The sequence below is a fragment of the Rhinolophus ferrumequinum genome, chromosome 23 (assembly GCF_004115265.2).
Source record: "Rhinolophus ferrumequinum isolate MPI-CBG mRhiFer1 chromosome 23, mRhiFer1_v1.p, whole genome shotgun sequence".
Lineage (NCBI taxonomy): Eukaryota > Metazoa > Chordata > Mammalia > Chiroptera > Rhinolophidae > Rhinolophus > Rhinolophus ferrumequinum.
In genome coordinates this window covers 21600127-21623558 of record NC_046306.1, presented here as the reverse complement: position 1 = coordinate 21623558, position 23432 = coordinate 21600127, and the positions used below count along the sequence as shown (strand labels likewise).

General features: G+C 49.6%; 1 protein-coding gene across 2 annotated transcripts in view; it reads left to right on the top strand.

The window, feature by feature from the left end:
• Window positions 1-22904, top strand: part of BPIFB1 (BPI fold containing family B member 1) — a 30489-nt gene extending 7585 nt beyond the window's left edge. For both annotated transcript variants that reach the window (XM_033095037.1, XM_033095035.1), the window contains exons 2-16: window positions 2361-2517; window positions 5047-5188; window positions 5842-5949; window positions 6884-7033; window positions 7813-7894; window positions 11330-11393; window positions 13139-13224; window positions 14243-14422; window positions 15403-15456; window positions 15953-16111; window positions 17422-17489; window positions 18396-18441; window positions 19315-19378; window positions 20364-20440; window positions 22742-22904. In XM_033095037.1, the coding sequence (XP_032950928.1) occupies window positions 2403-2517; window positions 5047-5188; window positions 5842-5949; window positions 6884-7033; window positions 7813-7894; window positions 11330-11393; window positions 13139-13224; window positions 14243-14422; window positions 15403-15456; window positions 15953-16111; window positions 17422-17489; window positions 18396-18441; window positions 19315-19378; window positions 20364-20440; window positions 22742-22774 (1428 nt within the window). In that variant the 5' untranslated portion in view covers window positions 2361-2402 and the 3' untranslated portion in view covers window positions 22775-22904. The remainder of the gene's footprint in view (window positions 1-2360; window positions 2518-5046; window positions 5189-5841; window positions 5950-6883; window positions 7034-7812; window positions 7895-11329; window positions 11394-13138; window positions 13225-14242; window positions 14423-15402; window positions 15457-15952; window positions 16112-17421; window positions 17490-18395; window positions 18442-19314; window positions 19379-20363; window positions 20441-22741) is intronic.
• The last annotated feature ends 528 nt before the right edge of the window (window positions 22905-23432 follow it).

The following is a 23432-nucleotide window of genomic DNA, read 5'->3' as shown; positions in this document are numbered from 1 at the left end:
GGCTGAAAGCCTAGGGCACCAGGAAGGTTCTGAATTGGAGACACCTGCTGGGGTCATGTCAGGAGCAGAGGGTAGGCTTGGCCCTGAGCTAAGGGTCTGAGGGTCAGGACCAGGGGATAGAGAGCTGCCCGGGTCCGTTACCCAGAAGACCAAAGAGCGGTGATAAGGAGTCAGACTGGCTGAGTCTTTGGCTGAGTCTTTACCTTGACTTCATCCTGATGACTAAAACCTACTCTGCACACACCAATTCCTCTGTGCTCAGCTCTGCGCTGGGGTGATTCTGGGGACAAGAAGTATCAGACAGTCTTGGCCCTCAGGGAACTCCCAATATGGGCCAGTGTGGTAAGTGCTGTGCCTAAGGAAAGCCCAGGAACATGGTGGTGGAGGGCAGTCAGGGAAGGCTTCCTGAAAGAGGTGACATGTCAGTTGAGAAGGCGAGTAGAAGTAGGCTGGATAAAGGAGGAGAGAAGGCATCCCATGGGAAGGGAAGAGCATAAGCAAAGGCCAGTTGGCAAGATACAATGCGAGGGGTGTGTGTACGGTGCTGGGATTTGGAGAGGAGATACTTTTCCACAGGAATGGAAATCATCCTCTTGGTTCCCTGAGCACCTCTGAGCAGAGGAGAATAGAGTGCAAAGAGAGTGGAAAGAAAACAGGGTCACAGTGCTTGAACGAAAAAGATTAGAGAGGGGTTTGGGGGGCTCACTGGGCAAAAGAGCAGAATGCAGGGTGTCATCTCTGTCTTCTGGCTTTGACTGCAAGGTGATTCTTTCTGACCCCAGTATTAGTAATAATAACTGTCATAATCATACTAACAGCTAATATTCATTGAGCTCTTATGGCATGCCAGACCCCAAATGGATTGTCTCATTTAATCCTCCCAACAAACCTGTGATGTAAGTATTATTATTACCCCTTATTTTACAGATGAGAAAACTAAGGCTCAGAGAGGGTAAGTCACTTGCCCAAGATCACACAGCAAGTGGTAGAGGCAGTCCTCCAACTTGGGTCTGTCTGATTCTGAGGCCCATGATATCTCTCCTCCACCCCCAGGCCTCCTGACACACAGGAATGGGGGTCCTGTGACTCAACAGGGGTCCCCATGGCTTACACCTTGTCAGTTAAGTAGGCTTGGGTTCCCCATTCTTCTGTGACTCCTTGAGGCCATTTATTCATTCAGCAACAAGTTACTTATTAGATGCCCACTGTGTCTCAGGCACTATGCTGGGTACTGCGGACATGACGGGGAGCGGGTAGAACCAACGCTCCCTCCCAGAGCTCATGGCCTGTTCAGGGAGGTAGACGTTGACTCATTATTACAAGTGTCTCTAATAGCTCACACTGTTCCAGTTCACAGAAGACACATGTCATCCAGATGCCACATTTGTCTTTGGCAACAAGAAACCCACATGCTGAGCCAAGCAAGGGCCTGGGTCTCTGGGTCAGCATCTTCCTTCCCTCCAAGCAGGACAGTCCACAGGAGGCAGAAGCTTCCATAGAGGGTTGGAGGCTGAGCCCGAGCGCAAGCTGGGGAGCTCAGGACCAAGTTATAGCTACTCCATGAAGAAGACAGTGCAGCGAAAGGGCCAGAATACCCCCAGCTCCTCTCCCAAGAGACCCACAGGCCTCTCCCTCACTCTCTGCCTTTCTCTTCCTGATTCCAAGCAGCCACCAATTACTTCCTCAGGCCCCTTAGAATTGCAGATTAAGCAAACAGCTTTCCTGCCACTTTGAGTCTTACCTGAATTCTCATGTGCTTTCTACCTTCAAACTTCCTGTCCTGGGCACACAGGAACCCTAGGGCAATATTTCTCCAAGTGTGGTCCAAGGTCGCTCACTACAGGAGAGGGAAATCTTTACGGAGGAAAGGGACATGTGAGCAAAGTTCTAAAGGATGAATAGGAGTTCAGCAGGGAGCTAAGAAAGGAGCTTACAGGAAGAAGGAAGATCAAGGGCAAAGGTGCACACAAGAGAGAACAGGATATGTTCTGGGACCTTCTAGCAGCTTGGAATGACTGGAACTATAGAGCAAAAGGGGAATAAGCAGGAGGTGGAGTTGGCTGAGGTTGGGCCATCGAGGATTTTAAGTGCCAAACGCTATGAAGCAGAGCCCTACTTCATTGTACCCAGTTGCCAGGTGAGTAAACTGAGGCACAGAGATTAAATTGATTGTCTAGGACATACAACTAGCACCTGGCAGCAGAGGCAGAACACAGACGCAAACAGTCAGGCTCCAGAGCCCACTCTCTTAACCACTTCACTCAGCAGCCTCTCCTGGACTCCACGCCCCAAGTCACCAGGTATGGTGGGCCTGCCCTTGGCCTCTGCCTGGCTCACAGGGCCTTTTGTGTTCACCCCAGGTTCAGACACCTGCCACCTGCTGCTCACTGAGCCCTAGGAAGATGGCCGGCTCAAGGACCTTCACTCTCCTCTGTGGTTTGCTGGCAGCCACCTTGGTCAGAGCCACCCTCAGCCCCCCTGCGGTTCTCAGCCTCAGCTCAGAAGTCATCAAAGAAAGTAAGTCTTGGTCACCAGGCCTCAGCACCGTAAGGCAAAGGGGGTAAGCAGGTGGAGTACTTCGAATGAGAGGGAGTTCCCCATCACTGGGGGTGTACAAGGCATGGCTGGGACCCCAGGACTAAGGTGAGACTCAAGCGGGTGAGTTATAAAAGGTTGGGAGTGTCTGTGATCCCAAGAGTCCGTGATTCCAAGATCCCCATGGAATCTCAAATTCCATGATTCCAAAACCCCGCTACTCTGAGGTTCCATCGCCCTCAGAAGGGTTGTGTGACACTGTGCAGTGATGCACCTGCCTCTCCTACTTGTCCTTGCCTGGAACCCCAAGGGCAGAGCACCTCCTTGGAGTTAGCGTCAGTGCACAAGCCGTCCCCAGAGCAAAGAACCTCGGCTGGGAGTCTGACAGCCTGGGACCCAGGCACAGCTGTTTCACCCTCCAGCTCTGGCCCTGGGCAGTTCCCTGAGCCTCAGGTCCTCCTCTGGAAAGAAACAAGAGGGCCTGCCTCAGCGTTGTTGGGACTATCCAATAGGACAGGGAGGGACAAGAGCTTTAAGAACTCTGTGGTCGGGCTTCTTAACCCCAGCACTTCTGACCTTGTGGGCCAAATAACTTTGTTGGGGGAGCCTGTCCTGTGCATTTGAGGATGTTTAGCAGCATCCTCAGCCCAGCTGTGACAACCTAAACTCTCCAGACATTGCCAAATGTCTCCTCGGGGCTAGAATCACGCTGGGTGAGAACCACTGCTCCGAAGTGTTGTCCCCTGAAAGGATGACAATCAGCTGGCTCTGGAGGTCCATCTAAAGCACTTAGAGACACGCCCTTTGCGTGCAGTGGGCCTGGGCCAAGGCGGGATGGGCGGGGAGTGGGGCCAGCTCTCGCAGGGCCACACAGGCACTGCAGCCAGGGAAGGGATCCCCAAGTAGGGACAGGGAGCAGAGAGTTCCCTGCTTGCATACTGTGAATTGCAAGCACATGGAATGTCAGTCAGAAGGAGCAACCATGGTTTAGGTTCCCCAGCAGCAGAATCTGAGTTGAGGAGCTGTGTGCAAGTGGTTCGTTTTAGAAGTGATCGCAGAAAACACCGGCAGGAGAGTGGGAAGCAAGTCAGGTAAGGGCAGGCCAGTTACTGCTGGGAGCTGGAGCCAGCCCGCCCACTGGGTAACTATGTTCCTTAGGGCCAGTCAGGAGACAGAAATCGCACGATGAACCCAATAGGTGTTCTGTGCAAAGAATTATGAGCAAGGGATTGGAGTCATGGGGAATTGGCTAAGATGGGAGGAGAAAAGAACTCCAAAAATTCCCCAGGAATTGAGGAGGTTAGGAGGCTAATCCAAGGACAGAATGAACTCGGAGGGGGAGAATCCTCCCCAGACTTCCTGGGAGAGTGTGGTTGAAGCCCACGCCACACCGAGTTGTCACAGGTCAGAGCTGGTCCACAGTTGGCAGGCTGAGGCCAGAGAGCAGAAAACTGCCTTTGGGGAGTCAATGGAATCCTCTGGAAAGCTGCCCCTGAGGAAGGGGGTTGCCGTTGACTCACTGAGAAGCCGTGTCCTGGAAACTACCTGGGGGCTAGCTGGGGTGTCCACTGTACCATTAGCTGCCCTCAGGAGTGCTGCAGAACTCACAGCCATGGATGGTGACACCACAAGCAGCCTGGTGAGAAGAGCACCCCAGGGCCAGAAAGGGAAGCCCGCTCCTCCTCCGTGCCCCTCCAGAGCCCCCCCTGACAGGGCTCACCTTAACATTGCACCAGCTGGCGAAGGAGGAATATTTACAGGGCCCCTCTCCATTATCACAGAGCAGGCAAAAAGAGTGCTTTTGTTGCTGAGAGATAACGACACACAGGGACACCGGGACGCAGTGGGGCACACACACGTGGGTCATCCTGCCCGAGGGTTGAGGGTGCTGGGGTGTTTGTACACCAATTCCCATCAGTCATTGGCTGAGGGCTGCTTTCCGAGCAGCAGCTGTCCAGCGCTTCTGACCTGCTCTGCACACAAGCCAGATGCCAGGGAAAGAGTCCGGCAGGGTTCCTGGATCACGGTCCCCTGATCTTGCCTCCTCCTTTCTCTGCTCAGCACCTGAGGCTCTTTGGACAACAGGCCCATAGGATGTAGGTGCCAGAGAATTGTTAGCAAGTGTGTTCTAGCAAAACAGCCCCAAAAAGGGCCTTATGGGTTCTCTGTCTGTTGGCTCTGGAATTGTTTGCCACTGGCTGAAGGAGGGATGCAGGTCCATGTGCCGAGTGTCCTGGCCAGTGCTCCTGGCAGAGGCTGGCAATCCTCAGGGGTGTGAATGGTCCCACTCATGCCCCAGCTTCAGTCTTCATGTGAAAATGACCCATCTGGTCCATCGTCCTCAAGGCCACATCTCCACGGGCGAGATGGTTCGGACAGAACCATCCATACCCTTGCCGTGTGTCCAGGTCTGAGTAGCCCTGAGGGACGCCTCGTCCCAGCCTGGAACCCCCACCAACCCATCCTCCTTGCTCCTCCTGCTGTCCCCTAATCCCTGGAATCTGCTCCCAGGGCTGACACAGGAGCTGAAGAATCACGATGCTGTCAACATCCTCCAGCAGCTGCCTCTGCTCAGCGCTGTGAGGGAGGAGCCAGCCGGGGGCATCCCCATACTAGGCAGCCTGGTGAATTCCGTCCTGAACTTTATCATCTGGTAAGTGGAGCAGGACCAAACGGGGAGCTCCTTGCCCACACCTCTGCCCAGGACACACTTTGCACACCCAGTCAGTCAACAAGCATCAGTTGGTGTCAGCTCTGTGCCTGACCACAGAGAATAGAACAAATGAAGTCCCTTCCTCAGAAGTTCCCAGAGGAGTTAACAAGAACCATAAGAGAGTCACACAGGAGCCCTAACAGGGCGACCCCAGAGGAAGGTCACCTGGGGTGAGAGGGTGAAGAGGTAAGGTGACGCTTCTCGGTGGAGCCAATGACTCCATGTTCACCAGGAGACAAGAAGAAAATGGCATTCCAGGTAGAGGGACCTGGGCGAAGGCATAGAGGAGTGGGAGGCAGTCAGAATGGCTGACGCTCAAACCCCAATGTGACAAGTGGGAGGTCAGTGAGGCCAGGTCATAGAGGGTCCCAGTCCAAGGAGCTGGGATTCATCTCCTTAGTGAGGGGGGAGCCATGGGAGTGTTGTGAGCAGGGGGGAGGGTAGGGATAGGGCAAGACCATGCTGGGGAGGAGTCAGTGGACTGGGCTTGGGTCCAGCTGCTGGCTGGGCACCAGGGGAGACAGGAACGACGGAGAGGATCAAGTTTGGGGATGATGCTCAGACGAATCTCATCTCTCCCACATCCCATCCAGGCTGAAAGTCACCTCAGCCAGCATCCTCCAGCTGCAAGTGCAACCTTCAGCTGATGGCCAGGAGCTGGTGGTCAAAGTCCCCCTGGACATGGTGGCTGGATTCAACACGTGAGTATCCCTTCAGTCAGGTACAGCAGGCCTGACATGTTCATCCACTCATTCCGCCCTTTCCTCCACGCACGGAAAAGAGTCCTAAACAGAGGGAAGAGAAAGTGCAAAGGCCCCGAGGCAAGAGCACACTTGCTTTGTTCAAAGAATAGCAAGGGGTGAGGAGAAGAGAGGGAGAACGGTGGGAGGTGAGGCCAGCAGGCAGCCGAGGCCAGATCACAGGGCCTGTGGACCAAGGTGAGGACTTGGCTTTTACTGAGAAGATGGGAGCCACGGAAGGTTCTGAGCAGAGGAGGGACATGGCATGTTTTAACATTTTGAATAATCTTCTGGTTGCTGTGTATAAGGGTAAGAGTGGAGGCAGAGAGGCCATCCAGAAACTATTGAAATAATTCAGAGGAGACAATGACAGCTTGGACCAGGGCCTGGGGGCAGGAAGGTGGTGACAAGCGGTCAGGTTCTGGATATGTTTTGGAGGTAGGTAGAGACAATAGGATTTCCTAATGATTGAATGTGACGGAAGAGAGAGAAGGAGAGAGACGGAGGCGTCAAGGCTGACTCCAAGGTGATTGCCTGTGCAATGGGCAGGATGGAGTGGCCAGCGATCAAGATGGGGAAGATCGTGAGAAGAACAGGTTTGGGGAGGATCCACGGTGTGTTTTGGACATGTTAAATTTGAGACGCTTGTTAGACACCTGAGTAGGGGGTTGGGTTTTGGAAGCTGTTGTCACAGGCAGTGGATTTAAACCAGGAGAAGAATCAAAAAACTGAGCCTGGACATGCTGGGGTCAAAAAAAAAATAAAAATGGGGGAGATGAGGAGCACCCAGCAAAAGTTTGAGAAGGGAGGTGAAGGTGCCAGAAGGCAGAGGGACAGGAGGGGTGCTCTAGCCGGGGGCTAGGATGGTGCTCACAGCTTCGGGCACCACTCCCAGGCCCCTGGTCAAGACCATTGTGGAGATGCACATGGAGACGGAGGTCCAAGCCACCATCCGCGTGGACACCAGCAAGAGGGGTGACTCTCACCTTGTCCTCGACAAATGCTCCAACAGTCACGGGAGCCTGCACATCAGCCTGCTGCATAAGTGAGTGTGGCCACCTCTCACTGGGCTCCCACCGTGCCTGGGAGGGAAGCTGGGTGGTGGCCTTGCCCCATTTTACAGGTGGAGAACACTGACGCTCAGAGGCAGAAAGAGACTCTCTCTCCTGACTCTAGATCTGGGGCTCGTTTCAGGGAACTTGTGATGCCAAGAAAGATCAAGACATCAAGGGTGGAAGCCATAATGATGGGATTTCAGGCATCACGCCAGGAAGTGGGGCAAACATTTACAGGTGGACAGGAGCCACCTTCCTAGGGCCCTCACACCACCCGAGGCAGGCTTGCATGGAGCCATGTGTAAAAACATGCTTTGGAGTCTCAGACAAATGCATCTCCCCATTTACATTCTGGGTGTTGCTGGGCAAGTCGCCACCCTGTGCCTCACCTGCCAAACTGCAGGGAGAGGATTAGCTCAGGCCACAGCCATAAGCAAGCGCAGGGCAGAGTGCACTGCACACAGCAGGGGCTCAAAAACATAGCGCTTCTCTCCACTTCTCCTTAGCAGGACAATGGGGAGAAACGCCAAATGCCATCAGTCTGGAGTCCAGCACAAATTTCTGTGACCACCCCCAGCCCAATCCCGGAGAACTCTCTGCCACCATCTGCACCTGGCTCAGGGTCTACTCCCAGCTCTGTCTTTTACAGGCCATGTAATCTTGGGCAAGTTCCTTCCTCCCCTGGACTCAGACTCCCCTTCTAGAAAACAGGGGAGAGGAGATCCTCTCTGACCTTCCCTAATCTCTCTCCCCTTCTCCTCTCTGGAAGACTCTCCTTCATGGTCAACTCCTTAGCCAACAAGGTCATGAACCTCCTGGTGCCAGCCCTGCCCAAACTGGTGAAAAGCCAGGTGAGTGGAATCAGTGCCTCCCTGGCCTGCAAAGATTGTTCCCCTCGTGGGGCTTGGGTGGAACTGCAAACCAGTGCTAAGGAATTTGTGTCTCCTCAGTGGGAAACTGGGCCCGAATCATTCTTTCAGCAAGGGGTCATTGAGGTCCAGGTAAAGAAAGTGCCGAAAGTCAAGCCGGAGCATGGTTAACAATGGACTCGGAGCGGTCGAGGGGAGGGAGCCCAGATTTGCACCATTTGCTGATTTCTCTGGTGTAAACCCTCCCTCCAAGGCCAATTTCAGTGAGCAGAGTTGGGAAGAAATGCACAGTAGCACACTATTGTCTGCTATTTCCAGCACACAGATACAATAGATGTAAACAGCCTCGAGAGCAAGAAATAAGAGTAAGGTATAACAAAATAATTAGGAAATAATGAGTTTTGAGTTTTCATTCACTTTGCTCTAGTATAATTTACCTGTAAGTTTATATAATTTAATTTTTAACAATGTCTAGGTTTAGTGCCAAGCTCAGAAATTCCTGAAAATTTAACAAATGGCCCTTGAAAACAAGCTGTAGCATATCCTTGTCTCACAATCAACCTGTGGTCTTCAGGGGTCTGTCACTCACAGGTCCTGTTGGGTTTATTTTTTTGAATCAGTACACATGGGTCTATCTCATTTTATATGCTCCTTATACACCACAGGTAAACTAAAAGTGTAAGTTGGATTTATCCACTTTGACCATTGATTTCCACTATAAATTCCAAGATGTGTTCACAACAGTGGGCCTCCTGGAGTTCAAAACACCTTGTCAGATAACTCAAATGTTTTTTACAATAAAACTTTTTGAAATGAAAAGATGATCTAATAACTAAACAACTTTGGGGGAAAAATACTTATAATCCCTGTACCTTAACTTGGCAGCTACTTTATTTTTTAATTAGTTTCAGGTGTACAAAACAACATAATGGAATTAGACATTTGGATTAGACATTTACACCCCTCACAAAGTGATAACCCCCCCAAGTCTACTACCCCTCTGACACCGTACATAGCTATTACAATACCATTGACTATATTCCCTATGCTGTACTTTATATCCCATGACTGTGTGTGTGTGTGTGTGTGTGTGTGTGTGTGTATATATATAATACTATAAACTATATACTATAATTATATATAAACTATATATAAACTATAAACTATATATATAAATAAACTATATATATAATTATATATAGTTACATATATATATTTAGTTATAATTGACATTCAATATTATTTTATATTAGTTTCAGGTATATAGTGCAGTGATTAGGCATTTATATAATCTATGAAGTGATCGCCCCGATAAGTCCAGTCTCGTCTGACACCCTACATAATCTTTACAACATTATTGATTATATTCCCCATACTGTATTTCACATCTGTGTGACTACCAAGTTATACTTTCTAATCCCTTCACCTTCTCCCCCATCCCCAATCCCCCTCCCATCTAGCAACCATCAGTTTTTACTCTGTATCTATGAGTCGACTTCTGTTTTGTTTGCATGTTTATTCTTTTCTTTAGATTCCATATATAAGTGAAGATATATGGTATTTGTCTTTCTCACTCTGACTTATTTCACTTAGAATAATACCCTCTAGGTCCATCCATGTTGTTGCAAATGGTAAGATTTCATTCTTTTTTATGGTAGAGTAATACTCCATTGTATCAATGTACCACAGTTTCTTTCTCCAACTGTCTATTGATGGGCATTTTGGTTGTTTCCAACTTGGCAGCCATTTTCTCTTGCATATTGCCTTCCAATCTCCATCCACATGCACTCAAATTTTTATGTGGCTGCACTCAGTGTCAATACTATTTGATATTCTTTAAGTTATGTCTATTTTCTATGCCACTGTATAATATTCATAATTATTGTAATAGCATCATATTTAATACTTTACTAAACCATTCCAGAGAGCCTTCATAAAGGAATCTGAAAGTGAATATTTTGTAAAATTTGGCTTTTCTTACATAAGATAATTTTTCTTTTAAGAAAAAAATGTTTTTCTATTTAACAGTGGGAGTTTCTTAAAGTAGGGCCCAGCTGGAAATTTCTTCCCAGCCTCCAGCAAAATCACACTGTCCTCATACTTTAATAGCTAAAACTATATTTTTACATTTATTACATTTTACTTTTACTAGAAAAGATGGCACGAACTTGGGATTACAAAATGCTCTTTGCATAATATCTGTTTTTAAGGGTGAAAGGCCACCTATAGTAAATAAAATGAGAGAACTGGCTTTCCGTTAGTCATCATGGTTTCCCAACACGACTCTGTGGGTTTAATACGATGGTCATATGAATATTTTACTTGATGTGAAGGGAAAAGTTACAGCATGTTGAAATCTGGCAGGAGCCCACCTAGAAAATGCTGAAGCCCTGTCAGTATAAATGCATGGGTCCCAACCTGAGTTCCCACAGCAGAACCCCCTGGGAAGACTTTTAAAATACAGTAGCCCTCCCCTTATCTGCAGTTTCGCTTTCCAAGGTTTCAGTTACCCATGGTCAACTGTAGTCCAAAAATATTAAATTGAAAATTCTGGAAATAAATAATTCATAAGTTTTAAATTATGCGCTGTTCTGAGTAGCGTGATGAAATCTCCAGCTGTCCTGCTCCATCCCACCTGGGACGTGAATCATCCCTCTGTCCAGCATCTCCATGCTGTATATGCTGCCCACTAGTCATTTAATAGCCTTCTTGGTTATCAGATTGTCACGGTATCATAGAGCTTCTGCTCAAGTCACCCTTATTTTACGTACTAATCGCCCAAAGCGCATGTGGATAATTATTTGCCGTGGGGCTGTCCTGTGTGCTGTGGGATGTTTAGGCATCCCTGGCCTGTATCCACTAGATGCCAGTAACATCACCTCCCAAGTTATGATAACTAAAATGTCTCCAGAAATTTCCAAATGTCTCCTGGGGGACAAAATTGCTTCTTGATAAGAACTGCTGGCGATTGGGGTTGGGAAAGGAAGAGTTCAGTGGGCAAAGGGATGTGTTGGGGCTAGAAACCCACCACAGGCACAGAGAGATTGTTCATGAGTCTGCTTGGGTCTGTCTTGCTGGCTTCTGTTCTAGAGTCTGATATGCAGAAGGAACTCGGTAATGACGCATTGGATAAGTGAATGAAGGAATGACTTCTCCATCTCCCTTTCGTGGAAAACATGGGCTCTCAGGAACAAGATGAGAAGTCTGATGGAGAGGGTACCTGGCAGGCTAGGCATACCCTGGACATAGGGCAAGGGACAAACCATTGCACCACTGAGTCCTCAACCCCATGGATGAAAACCTGGTTGGCCGTGGGCACAGTGGTGGGACTCAGGCTACGTGAGCTGAGCATGGGTCACTGTGGGGCTGTGTTCTGGCTCCCCTGCTGATGGAGCCCCCGCATTTGTGCTGTTACAGCTGTGTCCCGTGATCGAGGCGGCTTTTGAGGACATGTATGCAGACCTCCTGCGCCTGGTGAGGGGTAAGTGCACTGCTCTCTCTCACCTTTTTCCTTTACTGCTGGGCCGGCCTCCAGGCCTTGGCTCTGCCCAGGGGGCACCTCTCCAGTCAGGCCTGAGCAGCAACTCAGCCCAGCAGCAGGTAGGAAGGGCATCATTTGATCCCTGCCTGGGATGAGACAGGAATTGAACACAACTGTGACTTCACCAGTATCTACTATGTGCAAGTTTCCATGTGAGCCAGCGGGTGCCCCAGATAAACCCAAGTTCAAACCCCAGCTCTCCCATTGACTTGTTCTGTGACTATGGGAAAGCCAATTCTACCTCCTCATCCTCAGTTTTCTCATCTGTAAAATAGGACTTACACATCCTACCTCACAGGATTGTTAGTGAGGATTAAAAATTTACAGGAAAGTTCCAAACACATAGCAGGTGCTCTGCCTGGCACAGAGAAGTGTTTTCAAATGTGTGCTGTATCGATAAATGAATGAATGATACGGCAACCACTGTGGGCTATTAGAAGAGAGGGAACAGGTAAGAGACAAGATGTGTGCTCAGGAAGGAGGACATTTCTCCCTCCCTGAGAGTAGAGAGAGGAGGACTCGGGTTTCTGCCCCCACCTCAGAATTCTGCTGTGCTCAGACTCCTTGGAGTGGGGATTGATGGGAAGAAGAAAATTCTACCATCTACTGTTTTGGGATCTGAAGAGGCTCATTCAAAGGGGTGACCAAAGAGGAGTGGGAAGAAGAGAATGGAATCAGTGCATGCATAGAGCAAATATTGAGCTGGGTGTTTTATATACACCGTCTGGCTGACTCCTCAGGCGACACCGTGAAGCAATGATCATTACCTCACTCCGCAGATGAGAAAACTGAGACTCAGAGAAATTAAGTCATTTGTCCAAGTTCACAGAGGAAGTTAGTCACAGGGGAAGGCTCAAACCCAATTCTTCAAGTTCCAAGTCTGGTGTAGTTCAGATTTGAGCCAACTTTAGTAGGTGTACAACCTACGAGGTAGGTATTACTATTACACTCCCATTTTGAGATGAGAAAACTGAGGTTGAAGCAGGAAGAGACCACCCAAGGCTGCTAAGGCTAGAATCGAAATCTCTCTGGCTTCTCTGCTCCCCAAGATCAGGGTGGGAGGTGGCGGGGGTCGGGAGGGTGAGGCAATAGTCGGGCCAAAGACCAACACCCCGCCCGCCCCGCCCCCTCTGCTGCCCTCCCCATTCTCGGCCCAACAACTTGGCGGCCAAGTGGGGAATCACGAGGCAAATATCTGGTGGACAGATCCGGACGCCGCCCAGGCCCAGATGCAGATCACAGTGTAGTCGGGGAGGTGGAGAGTTATAAGCAATTAGGTCAGTTTCGTTCCAAACCAAGACGGTGGCACAGGACCCACTGGGTTCAATGCTTTTCACGGTATGAGCAATCATTCCACTTTTCTGAGCCTTGGTACCCCCATCTGTCAAATGGGGGTAATAATAGGACCCACCTCCTAAGGTTACTCTGAGGGTTAAGTGAGCTAACACATGTAAAGGTTTAGCACAGTACCTGGCGCTTGATAGATGCGCAGTAAATGTCAGTCGTTATCATTTTCATCATGGTCATTATCAACACCATCATCCCTACCGCGTCCCCCACTAACCCCGTGATAATGATATTATACTTACCGCGCAATCATGCAGCTCCAGCCAAAAGCAGCCCCCAAACCACCCCAGCAGTACTGCCGTCCACCCTCACAGAACTTTCTTCTCGTTCCTGAGCAGTGCCCGTTTCCCTCAGCTCTGACCACCTGGAGTTTGACTTCCTGTCTCCTGACATCAAGGGTAATGGCATCCAGCTCAACCTGAGGGTGAGTGGCATGGGACCTTGAGAGTAAAATGGGGACACCACTGCCCTTCTCTGACCACCAAGGGTCAGACACCATGGTTCTGTTTCAGGGGAGAAAACATCGGTCACGTTTAGGACACACAGGCTTGATTTAGAAAAATCTCCACAAACTGAACATGTCCCATGTAAACCATTCTAAGGGAGAAAAAATAGGAGGTGGAATCCAAGGGCCACACAAAGAACATAGACCCTGGTGATCTGTCCTCTGACCCTAATTTCCCCAGTCAGGGGCCAGAGTGTGTGCACTGGGGCTCTTGGCCTTTCTCTCAGGCAAGCCCCTACCAATCCCCAAATATCTGGTTACCTTGAAACAAGAGCTCAGGATCAAAACACATCAAGGATTACAAAGACCTAAGTTTCTCTCCCAGCTCCACAACTCCCTGCTGTGTGACTTTGGGCAAGTTTCCTCACCTCTCTGAGCCTCAGTGTCCACTTGTGTAAAATGCAGATAATAATAATCACCAAAGAGAGGAAGAAATGAGACTGCATAGGGTCTGGCAGGCGGGAGGAGCCCAGTAACTGTCAATTCTCTGTAAAATGTGGAGCCACACACTCACACGGGGGCTGGACTCCCTAAAGGACCAGGACAACCTGGGCAGCTTGAATCCCAGACCAGTTTTCATGGGTCCCTTGGAAAACTGCAGCATCAAACATTTCCATTGGTTTTGTTGCAGTTTTGAATGTTCCCCTCATCCAAAGTGTCTGTGAGGTATCTGAGAAGTTGAAACCCAAATGCCAAATAAGACATCTAAGGTTTTTTAAAAATCAGAGATTATCTGAGGTGTGCAGGGAGAGTATATGTTGCTAGGCACCGGAGATAATTCATTACCTACAGCAAGGCACTGACCTCTATGCTAAGCGTCCTGGAAGCAAGTGCAAAAAGGGAAACAAGCTGAGTGATGTCATTTCCTTCTAGGTTGTTATTGGGTAAGCTGAGGAATTAAAGATCCCAGCCAACTCTCTGCTCTGTGTCTCCTTAGGCCAAGTTGTTGGACTCACAGGGAACTGTGACCAACTGGTTCAATAAGTCTGCAGTTTCCCTGACAACACCCTCCCTGGGCAGTGCCCCTTTCAGCCTCACCGTGAGGCAAGATGTGGTGAATGCTGCAATTGCTGCCTTGCTCCCTCCAGAAGAACTCATGGTCCTGTTGGACTATGTGGTAAGCCTTGACATGGGACAGAGGATGGAGCCATCTCTACCGTATCGTGAGAATTTCCTGAATCAAAGGGGGTGCAAGGACCCCTAAGCCGCCAGCACGAATCCCATCAGGCTCAGTTTAAACCCCTCTAGTAATGGAGAGTTCCCTCTCTTCCCTAACAGTCTCTGCCTCTGACATACGGCTCTAAAGCTGAAACTTTCCCTGTACACCCAGTGCCAGTCCTAATTCTGCCCTCCGGTACCTGATACACCTGTTTCCTCTGCCAAATAACAGTACTGTCGAGCCAAAGGGCATCTTAGATACTGAGTGGTCCAGGGATGTCAATTGTGCCCCTGCTGCCCACTATGGGGCCGGTCGCAGACATCACTAATTGATCAGGGCCCTCCTTCTTATTGAGCCCAGATGCTGAGACAGCCTTGGAATCCTTATCAACACAGCACAGCTGGCAACCACCACCAGTCAACCAAAGTGTGCTTCCCCCTCCAGGGTGACTTGTAGGGAAACTGAGGCCCACAGGGGGAAAGGGTTGGCTCAAAGTTATGGGAAGGTGTCAGGACTTCAGGTCAGCTGACAGACAACAGATAACCAAGCTTGTGAGGATTAGAACTCAGGGTAAGGGACTGAGATGGTGAGAAAAGAGGAGTGGTCACTGGCAACCACATTCATGGTATATAAGAAATATGTACCATAGTTCTTAGTTCTATAGTAAGAATTGGATCATTTCTCTGTGTCCTCTGGGAGCAGGGAGCTGCCCCCAGACCCACAACCACCACCAGCCCACAGTAAAAGTCCAGGCCAACAGGGACCCCATGCCCCACAGCAGCTGACAGAGCTCTTTTCCACCAGTGACAAACACATAGCCTGGACCATCAACCCACTCAGCTTTTCTGGGGTTCTGGGGATCTCAGCAGTGGAGCTGCTGGAGGTGTGTCTCCCCTCTCCCCTTCAGCTGACCTGTTCTGGCTTCCTCTCGTCCTCAGCTTCCTGAGCTGGCCCGTCGGCTGAAGTCCAGCATCAAGGTGATCAATGAACAGGTTAGTCCATTGGCCGTCTGCAGCTTGACAGGTGTGTGCTGTGGTCTGTCCACCGGACTCTGGGGAATAAAATACCGTGGGAACATGCTCTTGCTTTCCAGCACTGGTGACTTTTACAGACCGGGTCCCTGTCCTCACAGAGATTTCAGTCTAACAGGACAGGTTGACCTGCATACAATCACACAGATAATATTTCAGTTACAAAGGACAGACTCTAAGGATTATGAGAGCATTACAGGGTACCTGACAGAGTTGGGGAAACTAGGGAGTGCTTCCCTGGAGGGAAGGCTATTCCAGAGAGGGAGAAGCACAACCAAAGGCTGTGAGGTGGGGAGGGCAACAATCCATCCAGGATCTGAGAGGACGTGTGGCTGGGGCAGAGAGAAAGCAGGGAGGCCAGGAAGTTGGGCACAGGCCATGCCATATGGCCACATGGGACCCTGTGGGCCACGGTGGGGCACCTGGGAGGCCACATGTGGGGCTGATGTCCTTCCAGGCTGCGAATCAGCTGGGACGCACACAGATAGTAAAGATTCTAATCCAGGAGCGCCCAGAGCTTCTTCTGGACCAGGGCAGTGCCAAGGTGGCCCAACTGATTGTGCTGGAAGTATTTGTCACCAATGAAGCTCGCCGCCCCCTCTTCACCCTGGGCGTGGTAAGTTCAATTGCCTGTGACATTGGCAGCAATCTGGGGGACCCTCCAATTTGCTGTTCCTATTCACCTCTCTTGCTTTGCTAAACACTTCCTCCACTCTTGTTACCCAGTAGGATTGGAGTAGGGGGAGCTCTAAACCAATAATCGTGAGCTTTGAGGGCCCAGCTCTGACCCTGTGACTTTTCTAGTCATTCAGTCCTCTTGTACCCCCTTGTTAGTCAGTTACTGGCCACCAACGGTCCCTGGGGTAGGAAGGCCATAACCTCCCAGCAAACCAGCTCTGTTCAAGCAACAGCATTTCTCCAGAGAAGGGGTGGCTGTGGACTGTTAGCTGCAGTGCTCAGCAGCAGAGGGATGGATGCCCTGCCCTAGAGAGAGGATCTGAGTGGGGCACCAACCGCACCCTCCACAGAGGGCAAAGGAGAGAGACAGACATGGCAGGATTCATGGTTGGGCCCTGGATGCCTAACCAAGGAGTCTGGACAGTCCCTGGTTATTAAGCTAATGTTGACACTATCCTTACAGTAGAGTCTCTGCGTGCATCTGTGTGGTTTATCCACACACAACTTCAGGGGTGCTATTCACAAAGACTACAGGATGCACAGTGCCCTGGCTTCCTGTATTGAGGGGTATTCTGATCCCCCAACCAGCAGTGGGAATGGACTGCCCGGGCCAGCCTCACTCCCTGGGGATCTGGCCCCGCCGTGGCGAATGGCAGGCATTCTTCAAAAGGCCCCCTGGACCAGGTCTGCAGGACAACTTTGTTTTCTGGGTGCAGCCGACCTGGAGCTGGAGCCTGACACTCAGGCTCACCCCAGCCCACAGGTCAAGTTGATGCATACGTTTAGCACCCGTATTGGAGACTTGGCTTCACTTCTGACCTTTCCGATAATAATGGTTAACATCACTAGGGGGTTACTGATCTTTGTCCCTCAGTTTCCTCACCTCTACAATGGGGTAATAATAGGAGCCACTTCGCTGGGTCGTGAGGATCAAATAATCATATAAAGCATATAAACTCCTTAAAACACTGCCTGACACCCAGTGAGGGCTCCAAGCATGTTGGCTGCTGTCATCCTCCTCCTCATTCCCCATAACAATCCTATCTGTTCAATGGGAAGTGGGAACAGGTATATCCCATTTAACAGATGAGGAAAGTGAGGCCAGAGGTCAAACACTTTTCCAAGGTCACAGAGCCAGTAGCTGAGATTCAAGTGTCAGCTTGACCCCAGACCCTCCTTGCGTAACCCCACACCCCACACCTGACGCATCCTCTGAAAGAAATGGGGCCTGGGCTTCTCTTGTTGCAGGAAGCCAGCTTAGAAGCTCAGTTTTACACCGAAGGTGACGGACTTATGCTCAACTTAAATGAAATCAGGTAACATGTAAATAAATCATTGTGAAGATTCTGGCGATGAAAATGAGTCCTGCCTAGCAACCACTGGGTTTCTTTAAATACCTAGTGTTTTGAATCTCCAGGGTGTGAGCGTCCAGGGAAGGCTACTCCAGGACAGGCAGAAAGACTGCCTTACCTGAACTGTCCTGCTGTCGAGGACCAAGTATGAGACAGAGAAGGAAAGGGAAATGGCCTTGTAGCAGCCCTTGGGCAAGCTGACCCTGGGATGGGAAAAACCTGTCCAGCACCATTCCCTTGGCCGTGGGTGGCCTCTTCTGGACCCCTCCAAGACAGTGGCAATGACACTCATACCCAAACGCTGAGCACCCATGGAGCCCAGCCCCAAAGCTTGGACTGCCAGCTCTCTGCGCCCCTGCCTGTTCTCCCCGCATCCCACCACCCTCCTGCTGCCCCAGAGAGCTCAGGGGCTGCAAACTAGACCCTCCTAGGACAACTCAAGTGCATGCATGTGTTTTTGATCAGCTCACATAGGGTTAGGTATTTTTTAATATAAATGAGTTACCAAAATATAAAAATCAGAGTATCTGGCTGCCGTGTGTGCCTGCATGCCTACATGGAATCAGGTACCCCCGTTAGAAGGAAACCGAGATGCCCTGTTTGCCACAGTCCTTACTCCAGAGGATGATTTTTCTGAACTTCAGGCAGCTATTTGTTGTCTGTCTCCCCACTTCCCCCAACCCCCAGTTACAGTGTAAGCTGCATGAAGCAAAGATTTGATTTGGTTCACTGCTGTTTCTGCAGAGCCGGTACTGTGTCTGGTACATAGTAGGTGCTCAATAAATAGTTGTTGAATGAATGAATGAATGAAGGAAGGAAGGAAGGAAGGAGACTCTGAGGGACCACTCTCATGGGTATCTTCTGTTGCAGCGCTAATCGAATCCACCTGATGAACTCAGGCATTGGCCTGTTCAACGTGAGTATTAACATGGTGTCCCTGGGGACATGGGACAGCTCAGGATGATCCATTTCGAAAGCAGACACTGCCCAGAATGTGCTTTGACCAAGGTCCCCGTGGGCAGCCCCATGGTGAGCTGGTTGGCCTCCCCATTATCAGCCAAAGTCCAACCTCCTGGTTCAGGCATTTACTGAGCACCTACTGTATGCCGAACACAGCTGAGAACACACACATACTCACAGACACACAGACACACACTCACTTTCCGTCTGTGAAGTTTTGACCCCAAGTTAGAAATCCAATCCCTTCTAATCACAATCTCATTTTGCTCATGTAGACTCGTCTCAGTGACGCTGCACAGCCCCTTCCCTCTTGTCCTCAGTTTCCCCATCTGAGTCAGATGAAATCAGACATCTCAAATTGGTTGAATCCTGTCTTCTGCCATGGTGTGGGTTTTAGGGGGTTTTTGGTGGGGGGGAGCTCCTTATGCTTCTCTTTTGTTTTGTTTACGAATATTTTTAAATGGGGAGGTTTCCACATGAAAACCAGGACTTCTGGTTTCCCTCGAGAAGTCAAAATCTCAGGAAATACAAGGGCAAAATTTCCTCAGGGCAATTCTGCTGGAACAGACCGGTAGAGCCCCTAAGAGTGGGGGGTAGGGGGTGCATCCTTCCAATGCACCCCAGTCCCCCCACTTGCCAGGCCCCTGGGCCAGCTGGGTTTGTGCCACTCCCGGGAACCCTCCCTTGTAGCTTTGATTGGCAGGGTACTTGGGATTCCAGTACCTCTACCAGCTTCCCTCACCGTGGGGCTAGACTGTATCTATCCGAGAAATGTCTAGGAGGACTTTGGCTTCTCAGCCCAGGTAATGATGTCCCTTCTGTCTCACAGCCTGAACTTCTGAAAGACAGCGTCACCGAGATCCTCATGTCCGTCCTGCTGCCAAATGAAAATGGTGGGTCTCTTTGCTATCCATCCTCCCACTCCCCGAGGTTTTGAGGGTGGGTGCTTTACTCCTCCTGCCTGAGTCTCCATTTGGGGCCCCTTTCAATCATTTCCCACCCATCCTCAGAGCCTTGTTCAAATTCCACCTCCTCCAGGAAGCCTTCCCGGTCATCCAGCTGAAAATAAGCTCTCCCATCTCCAAATTCCCAACCCAATTCCTTTCCTGGTACCAGAGCCTAGACATGCAAAGATGAACTAGGTAATGCCCAGCCTTACCGGGCTGACAACAGGAGAGACACAGAGGTGTAAACAGACAACTACTCGTAGAGCACACTTGATGTGTCTTAGACGTGGTTCAAGTCCTGATTCCCCCTCTTGCTGGCTGCCTAGCCTTAGATAAGCTACCTCATCATACTGAGCCTCACTTTCTCCATCTGTATAATGGGGAAAAAAGAGCACCTTCCTCAGAAGTAGAGAGATAATGTTTATAGGGGCAGAGAGGAGGTGCCGGCACAGTCAGTGCTCAACATTTCTTCGCCATTGCTGTTGTTGGCATTGTCATTTGTGTTAGTAGTGGAGGAAGCCAAGGGAAAAGGTGAAATTACTCTAATTAAGCCCCAGGTCATGGGGGTGGGGGAAATTGGTAACCTATGCCAGCCCCACGTTTTTCATGTCTTTATTTTATTAGCCTGAGAAATCTCAAAGTATAGACAGCGCTGCTGTGGATGAAGGGAGCCCCTGATGGTTCCTGAGCAGGAGTGGGAGAGGATGTGAGGAATGCCCTTTGGAGCAGACAGAAGCCAGTGCTGGAGGCAAAGGTTGGGGAGATGAGCCTGGGTAGATGCTGGGCCGGAGAACAGATGAGAGGAGGCGAAAGGGACAGTCTGAATCGGGTGTGCCAGGTCCAATGTTGCCCTCTGGAAACTGTGAGCTTGCCCACGGCCGCACAGGCCCACCCGGGCCCCACCAGTCTCTGACCACATTTGTTATTTCAGGCAAATTAAGATCTGGGATCATGATGTCGATGGTGAAAGCCTTGGGATTCGAAGAAGCTTCATGGTCTCTGACCAAGGTGAGTGGGGTTAAACATCCTGTCCTGGGGAAGGCACAGTCGCTGAGAGAGCCCTGGGCTGGGAGCTGGGGGCTGTGCTCCAACCCTGGCCCCTCTGGTCATTCATGGGAGACCTTGGGCAAGTCCATTCTTCTCTCAGGGCCTCAGTTCCTCATCTGTAAGTGGGAGAATGTAACTGTCCTTGCCTGGGGTCAACACACCTCCAGCTTTTTCCACCCTATCTGTCATTCATTCATTCATTTGTTCTTTCTTTCAGTAAAGCCCAGCATATAATAGGTGCTCAATAAATGCTCATTGAGCATATGACTTTCCTTGGTAGCTTCTGGAGAGGGGAGATGTAGCAGCATCACCCCCATTTGCAAATATTATCATTAATAACAACAGTCCATAATCATTCTGTGCCAGGCACTGGGTAATAGGTAGCATCTCACTCAGTCTTCACACCCACCCTATGTGGTAGATCTTGTTTCATCCCCATTTTACAGATGGAGAAACTGAGGCTCAAAGATGGCAAGTCCATTTCCAAGGATATACACCCAGTAGGTGGCACAGTTGAGATTTGCATTCAGCACTTGCCCTGATAATCCCCTGCTTTGGACCCCAACCTCCGCATGAGCCAAAGACAGTGAGGTGGTTCTATCTCAGTAAGCTGGCCAGCAGACATTTACTAAGCACCTACTGTGTGCCAGGCAGTGATCACTACCATGAACAAAACAGACAGAAACTCCTGCCCTCTGGGAGTTTCTAGTCCACTCTAGAGGAGGAGAGACATTGAAAGCAGATAAACAATTAAGAAAACCCACAAGTAACTGCCCTTTCTTCCATGGCCAGGGTGTCTAACCGAAGGCCAAGGAGGCACTTGGGACCAAACCTATAACTCTTATTAGTCCTGATTTGCCCAAAGCTGTGGCCTGGCACCACTGAATTTCTGAGCTGTTTAGTTCCAGAGAAATCCCCAGAGGAAACAGTCTCAAAAATGCCCCCTATCCCACTAGGGTTGAATTTAGGGGGAGGGTAAGAGGCTTTGTTAACTGGCTTCAAAGGCAAGTTGACATGTGACTTATTATCAGCTGCCCACCTCAAAAACTGTGTCCACCCTGCAGCTGGCTTCGATGGAGAATAATGAGAACATACTGTGGATGGTACCAAAGGAGGCTGAGAGTCTAGACTCAGGCATGTGAGGACTGGTTCAAATCCTGGCTCTGCCTCTGTCTAGCCAGGGAACCTCAGGCAGGTCCTCTGGCCTCTCTGAGCCCAGCTTCCTCAACCGTAAAACCCAACAGATGTCTTAATGCACAGGTCATGCATTAATGGACTACATTGCAATGATCCAATTTAATATGAGTAGTTTATCTAAGACACATACTGCATTTGATTCATGTTGGGTGGACAACTGGTGTCCATATAACCGGATGTCTAGAGCTTGGTTTATTTCACATATCTCTTATTAGGAGGCATTTAGCAACTGTCCTCTCTTTTTTTTTTTAATCAACTTTCATCACATAATCCATCATTTGCAGTTTGGGTTGGAAAGGTATCATTTCATTCTTTGGATCTGTTTCCAAATTTCCTGTTTTGCTCTGTTCATTTGTTTTGGACTGGTAGCACATGGATTTCCTTTTTATAGCTTTATAATATGTTTTATTAGGTTGGTGCAAAATTAATTGTGGTTTTTACAATTATTTTTAACCTTTTAAACCACAGTTACTTTTGCACCAACCTAATAAAATGTAGTCTAAGGAGTGAGTAAATGGATAGATATGAGATAAAGCAAGTATGGGTTTTTTTAAAAAAGTAATAATAACATCTAAGTGATGAGTATACAAGTGCTCACTATAAAATTCTTTCAACCTTGCTGTATGTTTGAAAATGATCACAATACAATATTGGGGGAAATCTACTCGGTTACGTTCCTCATATCACATTTAGTTTTCTTTTTTTAAAAAAGCAAAAGCCTTGTTAAAAATTTAGCTGCCTGGGACACAATGGATAGGACCAGTAATCTGCATTTGATGAAACTTTGGGGGAGTTTCGGTGATCAGCTGGGATTGGGGACAACAATCCTGCACAATCCCACACTCTACACACAGATACTTTACCTGTGCCCCTGTGCACGCAGGCCCCTGCGTGGCATCACTGTTCACACACAAACCTACCCCTCTGATCCTTTCAAGAATTCTGTATGAGTGACTTCAGGGTCATGACCCCAATGCCAGTGGTCACCTTGGAGGACAAGTCAGCATAAATCACAAGGCAGGAGATAAAAAAAAAACCAATTTGACTTTTCTCCTCCAATTCCAGGATGCCCTCGTGGTCACCCCAGCGTCCTCGTAGAACTTTGGACCTCTCTCCTCTCTCCCAGCGAAGACTTGGACAGTGGCCATCCAGGGCACGTGGGGTCCCAGTAGGAATGTGGGAACTGGCTTTGTAGGTGTCTCTCTCTGCAATAAACACTTGTCTGTGACTCCTGAAGTCTGGAGTGTATCTTTGTCCGAACTCAGGCCCTGGAAGTCTTGGGGGCTGGACATCCAAGCCACATCTGGGTCATGTTCAGGCCCTTCTGAGCCAATCTGAGCCACGTCCGAGCTATGTTTGGGCCACATCGGACCACATGTGGATAACGTGCAGGGTCTTGGCTGCCTCCCTGGGCGTCAAAAATAAGAAAGCCAGTTGTGTCCTCCCACCTTCTGTGTTGGCCTCCACTTATGGTGCCTTGTTGCTCTTGGCAGTGTGGTGGGTAGACAGCTCTCTGAACAGTGTGACTCTGGAGGCAGGTTTTGAGTTCTGGCCTGGCCCCCTTCAATGGTGTCCAACTCTGGGATGTGGCCTCCCCTCAGTGGTTCTCAGTTTCCTTCTCTTATAAAATTGGGAGAATCATAGTCCCCACCTTGGTGGGCTGTAGTGAGGATGAAATGAGAGAATGGTTCCTGGCACAGGGGAGGTACTCAGACAATGTCATCTGTGGGTGATGTCATCGTCACTGCTGTTACCT